Here is a 6,320-nt window from a genome sequence, read left to right as displayed (position 1 = left end):
CTTGGCTCACTGCAGGCTCCGCCTCCCGGGTTCGCGCCATTCTCCCGCCTCAGCCTCCCAAGTAGCTGGGACTACAGGTGGCTGCCACCATGCCCAGCTAATGTTTTTGTATTTTTAGTAGAGATGGGATTTCACCATGTTAGCCAGGAGGGCTCGATCTCCTGACCTTGTGATCCGTCCACCTCGGCCTCCCAAAGTGCTGGGATTACAGGTGTGAGCCACTGTGCCCGGCTACTATTATTTCTTCTAAGGTGGTGATTTGGTTTCAGGGTCCCCCAGCCCTGCAATGGCAGCCTGTCCCTTCTCTCCTTTACTTCATGCTCTGCTCATTGCACAGATCAAGATAAACTGGTAGTAACATTGCTTTCTAATCATCTGTTGGCAAGTCGTGAAGATCGGTTAGATTAGATGTATTTTGTACTTTAAACTCTTTAGATACGCACTTTGTCAAAGTACAAAATTGATCCCCATAAAATCTATGACACGGCACAGCCAAGGCCAACTACTGTGGACTCTGTTTTATAAGAAGAGAGTTGAGGACTAAATTTCAATGTGATATAGAGTTAATCTGTAGTATGTTCATTGACCATTGGGGATACATTTTTACATGTCCGCATTACTTATTGTAAACCCTGAAGACCTTTAGAGATGTATGATTCTGCCCTGGAATATATATTTACTCTTCTGGATATTTGCTTATATTATCTAGGTAAACATAGTTGAAATTATTTCTTCCTTGGAGCTCTTGTTAACAGCTCTACAAGTAAGTGTTCTATGGAGTTACTTTTAACCTTTAAAACAAACAAGTAAAACCTAAATAAAGCAAAAAAGAAAAAAAAAAAACACACATTCTAAAAAATTCAACCAGTCGAACCAGTAAATAACACCAACAGCCTCCCCTTCCAAAAATTAGAGATGTTTTTATGCTAAAACTTAGGTAGAATTTGCTTCCTAGATTACATGTAAATATGAAATGAATTGTGGCCTTGAAATAGTTAGGAGAGACATCATCAGGTTCTGCTGTTGGCTTTTTAGGTAGTAAAATGGTAAATCTTATGTTTAATTTCATAAGAAGGGGGTTTACATTTTCCTGACCTTCTCCTTGAAGGCCAAAGCTGTTTGGCAAGAATGGGTTGTAGGATGCAGTTTCTAAAGGAAGGCTGAGATCCTTTTCTTTTCTCTCCTGTAGACTACATTTGGTCAATTTTGTGGAACCTGTGGGCCTCAATTACTCCATGTTTATTCCCACCTTGCTGAATCAGGGCACCACTGCTCAGAAAGAGAAATGGCTGCCTTCATCCAAAGGACTCCAGATAATTGGCACCTACGCCCAGACGGAAATGGGCCACGGTTAGTCCACACTGAGGGTCTCTGGGTAACCCACCTCAGGACATCAGTTAACAGTGATTGCCGGCATTTGGCATTTTTCTGCTGCTATCTGTTTGGGATTTTATTTTTAAGTGGTTAAGTCAAAATTCAGCTTCTTGTTTTCTCCTAGATATTTTCCCCGGAAACTATTCCAGGGCTCTGGCCTATAAACATCATTCACTGTTATTTCCTAAAGTCTTTATTATGGAACACTTTGAAAAGATGGGGTTTACAGTGCAGCAGGGAAGCCCATTATGTTACTCTGGGTCTAATGAGTAAAGACTTTGTTGGAAATTCTTCAGAGGGTTAGTGCCCCAGCAATATCTGGAAAGTGCCTCTCTGCTGTAATGCAGTTAAAGCTGTGGATTTTAATGGGGGCAGTAGGTGGTGGCAGCTACCTGTCTCATCTCTCATTGCCCACTAGCAGGTTATAAGGCAGTTTGGAAAAAAGTCCATGATTCTCTTCATCTGACTTCAGTCTTTTTAGATATTTTTTCCCCTATATGTCTGGGAACTCTTGTGTTGCCAATTCTTTGTTAAATTGTTCCTAAATGTCTGGCTTCCTTTAAAAAGTTTTGCTTTTGGTCTTCATGTGAAATAAGTTTGTTTTCATAGACAAGGCCATTGGCAGGTTTGAGTGTTTGGAATTTGAGCTGCCCAGCCTCATGTCTAAGTATCAAAATGGGAGGAGTAAAGAAAGGGAAGGAAAAAGGGATGCAGATATCAGGGAAACATCATTTTGTGTTTGATTGCTGATTTCGATGTGCGAATTGGTTTAAGGAAAGTGTTATTTATTGTCATCTCCATGGGGACTGCAGATTTCTGGTCATGGTTTGATGGTCCAGACACCTTACTAAGCACCCAAGACTTCAACTTCAAGATGGTCAGTACCGAAATTGTAAGCCTGAAAGAAAGGTTTGTTAAGTACGATAAGATTCTTTATTATTATTTTTTTTTTGAGACGGAGTTTCGCTCTTTTTGCCCAGGCTGGAGTGCAATGGCGCGGTGTTGGCTCACTGCAAGCTCCGCCTCCGGGTTCAAGCAATTCTCCTGCCTCAGCCTCCTGAGTAGCTGGAATTACAGGCGCTCACCACCACGCCAGGCTAATTTTGTATTTTTAGTAGAGACGTGGTTTCTCCATGTTGGCCAGGCTGATATCTAACTCCTGATCTCGGGTGATCTGTCCACCTTGGCCTCCCAAAGTACTGGGATTACAGTCCTGAATCACCACGCCTGGCTGACAGATAAGATTCTTTTTTTTTTTTTTTTTTGAGACAGAGTCTTGTTCGGTTGCCCAGGCTGGAGTGCAGTGGCGTCATCTCGGCTCACTGCAAGCTCCACCTCCCAGGTTCACGCCATTCTCCTACCTCGGCTCCCAAGTAGCTGGGACTACAGGCGCCCACCACCACGCCTGGCTAATTTTTTGTATTTTTAGTAGAGATGGGGTTTCACCTTGTTAGCCAGGATGGTCTTGGTCTCCTGACCTCCTGATCCACCCGCCTCGGCCTCCCAAAGTGCTGGGATTACAGGCGTGAGCCACCGCGCCACCTGGCCTGACAGATAAGATTCTTTAGTCCTCCTCACTTGGAGTATCTGTGTGTTTGTGTACATGCATGTGTGGTGTGTGTATGTGTTGTAATCTTGAGGTAGCTTTGTGGTATAGAATTTATTTGACTTAACAGTCATGCTATTCATAGGAGGCATAAGATGTGAAATAGTCTGAGGCTAATGGATCTGTTAAGTATACCTCTTGCTGGTCTAATGCTTCTGCCTCATTTATAAAGTAAATCACAAATATACATTTGCCCTAATTATTTTATTTTATTTTATTTTATTTTTTGAGTCGGGGTCTCATCCTGTGCCCCAGGCTGGAGTGCCGTAGAGTGATCTTGGCTCACTGCAATCTCCACCTCCTGGGTTCAAGTGATTCTTCTGCCTTAGCCTCCTGAGTAGCTGGGTTTATAGGTGCCCACCACCATGCCCAGCTAATTTTGCTATTTTTAGTAGAGATGGGGTTTCGCCATTTTGGTCAGGCTGGTCTCATACTCATTACCTCGGGTGATCCGCCCGCCTCAGCCTCCCATAGTGCAGGGATTACAGGTGTGAGCCACCGCGCCCGGCCTGCCCTAATTTTTGAAAGGAGAGAGGAAGAAAGGAAGACTTGAACTATACTGGTTTGAGGAGAACAGAAGTTGGACAGAGATCCTATATGGCTGTCGGCAAGTTTGCATTTGTTAGAGTTTTTGTTCCCTTATTACTTCTAGTTTTGTTTTGTTTTTTGTTTGTTTGTTTGTTTGTTTGTTTTGAGATGAAGTTTCGCTCTCGTTGCCCAGGCTGGAGTGCAATGGCGCGATCTCGGCCCGCCGCAACCTCTGCCTCCCAGGTTCAAGTGATTCTCCTGCCTCACCCTCCCTAGTAGCTGGGATTACAGGCGTGTGCCACCATGCCCTGCTAATTTTGTATTTTTAGTAGAGATGGGATTTCTCCATGTTGGTCAGGCTGGTCTCGAACTCCCGACCTCAGGTGATCCGCCCACCTCGGCCTCCCAAAGTGCTGGGATTACAGGCATGAGTCACTGTGCCCAGCTAGTTTTGAGTATTTTTTTGTATTGGAACCAATGTTGTCTTAATCTCTGTGGTTTAGAGAACAGTGTCCTGAGGTTTTTTTTTTTTTTCTTGCTGGAATTTTGCTAATTCATATTGCTGTTCTTGGTTGACCATTCATCTTTTCCTTGGAAACAAGTCAGGTTGGTTAATTTACATCATGTGACAGTTTTACCTTCTATGGAATAGGCAAAAAGTCAACATCCAGGAGATCGGCAATAGAGCAACTTATATAGAATGAGATCTAACTATTTAAATTCTGAGACTTTGGAAAATGGATCAACCGTGATTATCTAACGCGGTCTCACAAAAGCAGCTATAACTTTGGGTTTCGAATTCTTTCACTTCTGGGTAGCTACTGAGAAGTGAAGGGCCTCAGAAGTGTTCAGGTTCACTCCATGTTCCTTCTGAATCCTAAAATTCAGTCACCTACAGAAAGTCTCAGTCACCAACATCATCCTTCTTTCTAGAGTATGTCTTCTTTCCTCTAAAGACACGAAGAAGAAATTCAGATATACACCTGCCCTGTGGGTCTGGGAGCCTTAATCAAAGGCAGAGGCCTGAGCCTGGGTGGGCTCCCCTGCCTGGGGTTCTGGAATTAAAGGAACAGCCTGGGGAACTGGGTCCATGTTATCATCCCCACCACATGTTTCTTTAGGCCACAAAACAGGTCATTTGTTTGCTCTTACAGATACCTAATCATTTCAAGATCTAGCCACTTCGGGAGATTCTTCTTGCTTTGTTTTCCTTGTTTGCTTGCTTACTTGCTTCCTTCCTTCCTTTGTTTTTTTTTGAAGGAGTCTCATGTTGCCCGGGCTGGAGTGATGCAATGGTGCAATCTCGGCTCGCTGCAACCTCCGCCTCCAGGGTTCAAGTGATTCTCCTGCCTCAGCCTCTCGGAGTAGCTGGGATCACAGGCATGCACCACCGTACCTGGCTAATATTTGTATTTTTAGTAGAGACGGGGTTTCACCATGTTGGCCAGGCTGGTCTTGAACTCCTGACCTCAGGTGATCTGCCTACCTCGGCCTCCCAAAGTGCTGGGATTACAAGCGTGAGCCACTGTGCCCGGCCTCTTTCTCTCTTTCTGTCTTCCTTCCTCTGTTCCTCTGTTCCTTTCGTTCCTTTCTTTCTTCCTCACCCGTGGACTCAGGTCATATTACCTTGTTTCCTATTACCATCTATTTAGGAATATAGAGCTTGTATGATATATAGTTAGCTTTGAAGCTGATGCAGTGTTCTAGCAAATTGCCATCATTAACTCTTAAATATGAAATAAAGCACCTTTCTTTGAAACAGGAAAGGGGTAGTAAACTTGATTTGTAAGTCATCAATCTTTACCTGCACCTCCGTTGCCCTCTCTCCCCAGGCTCAATAGTCTCCTCTTTCCTCTGCCCAAGTGATTCTCTTCCCTGTTGGACTTCTCATGAGACTTGCTTTCCTGGGGATTTGGGCTAAATTTCACCAATATTAGTGATAATAATATAAACTTCATGAAAGCTGTATTCTGGCCAGGTACGGTGGCTCACGCCTGTAATCCCAGCACTTTGGGAGGCCAAGGTGGGCGGATCACCTGAAGTCGGGAGTTCGAGACCAGTCTGACCAACATGGAGAAACCCCGTTCCTACTAAAAATACAAAATTACCCGGGTGTGGTAGTGCGTTCCTGTAATCCCAGCTACTAGGGAGGCTGAGGCAGGAGAAGCACTTGAACCCGGGAGGTGGAAGTTGTGGTGAGCCGAGATGTTGCCATTGTGCTTTAACCTGGGTAACAAGAGCGAGACTCCATCTCAATAAATAAATAAATATCTTTGGGGTCATACTTCTGGAATATCTCAGAAATGAATCACTATATTGAGGGACATGAGTATTTTAGAGCTTTTGCTGCATAGTTTGAGACTTTTCCTGAAACACAGAACCAGTTGACAATATATTTAGCAAGCTCTGTACCTGTATTTCCACAGCTCCATCAACGTGGCCACTTTAATTTATTTTTGCTACTTTAATATATTTTTTTTCTTTTTTTTTTTTCTTTTTTTTGAGCCGGAGTTTTGCTCTTTTTGCTCAGGCTGGAGTGCAATGGCGTGATCTCAACTTACCGCAACCTCCGCCCCCCAGGTTCAAGCGATTCTCCTTCCTTAGCCTCCTGAGTAGCTGGGATTACAGGCAAGCACCACCACGCCCGGCTACTTTTGTATTTTTAGTAGAGATGGGATTTCTCCATGTTGGTCAAGCTGATCTTGAACTCTTGACCTCAGGTGATCCACCCGCCTTGGCCTCCCAAAGTGCTAGGATTACAGGCGTGAGCCACCGTGCGCGGCCTACTTTAATGTGTTTCTTTTTTTGTTGG

At 44.1% G+C, this 6,320-nt stretch overlaps 1 protein-coding gene across 4 annotated transcripts in view; it reads left to right on the top strand.

Annotated features, from left to right (window-relative positions):
* Positions 1-6,320, top strand: part of ACOX1 (acyl-CoA oxidase 1, palmitoyl) — a 40,350-nt gene that overhangs the window by 6,815 nt on the left and 27,215 nt on the right. For 2 of the 4 annotated variants that reach the window (XM_011981920.1, XM_011981996.1), the window contains exon 3: positions 1,190-1,350. The exons of the other annotated variants lie outside the window; for them this stretch is intronic. In XM_011981920.1, the coding sequence (XP_011837310.1) occupies positions 1,190-1,350 (161 nt within the window). The remainder of the gene's footprint in view (positions 1-1,189; positions 1,351-6,320) is intronic. 4 annotated transcript variants of the gene reach the window in all.

The sequence above is a fragment of the Mandrillus leucophaeus genome, unplaced genomic scaffold, assembly GCF_000951045.1.
Source record: "Mandrillus leucophaeus isolate KB7577 unplaced genomic scaffold, Mleu.le_1.0 Scaffold1, whole genome shotgun sequence".
NCBI classification, from domain to species: Eukaryota; Metazoa; Chordata; class Mammalia; order Primates; family Cercopithecidae; genus Mandrillus; species Mandrillus leucophaeus.
Note: the sequence above shows the minus strand (reverse complement) of the source record. Positions and strands in the feature narration are given on the sequence as shown.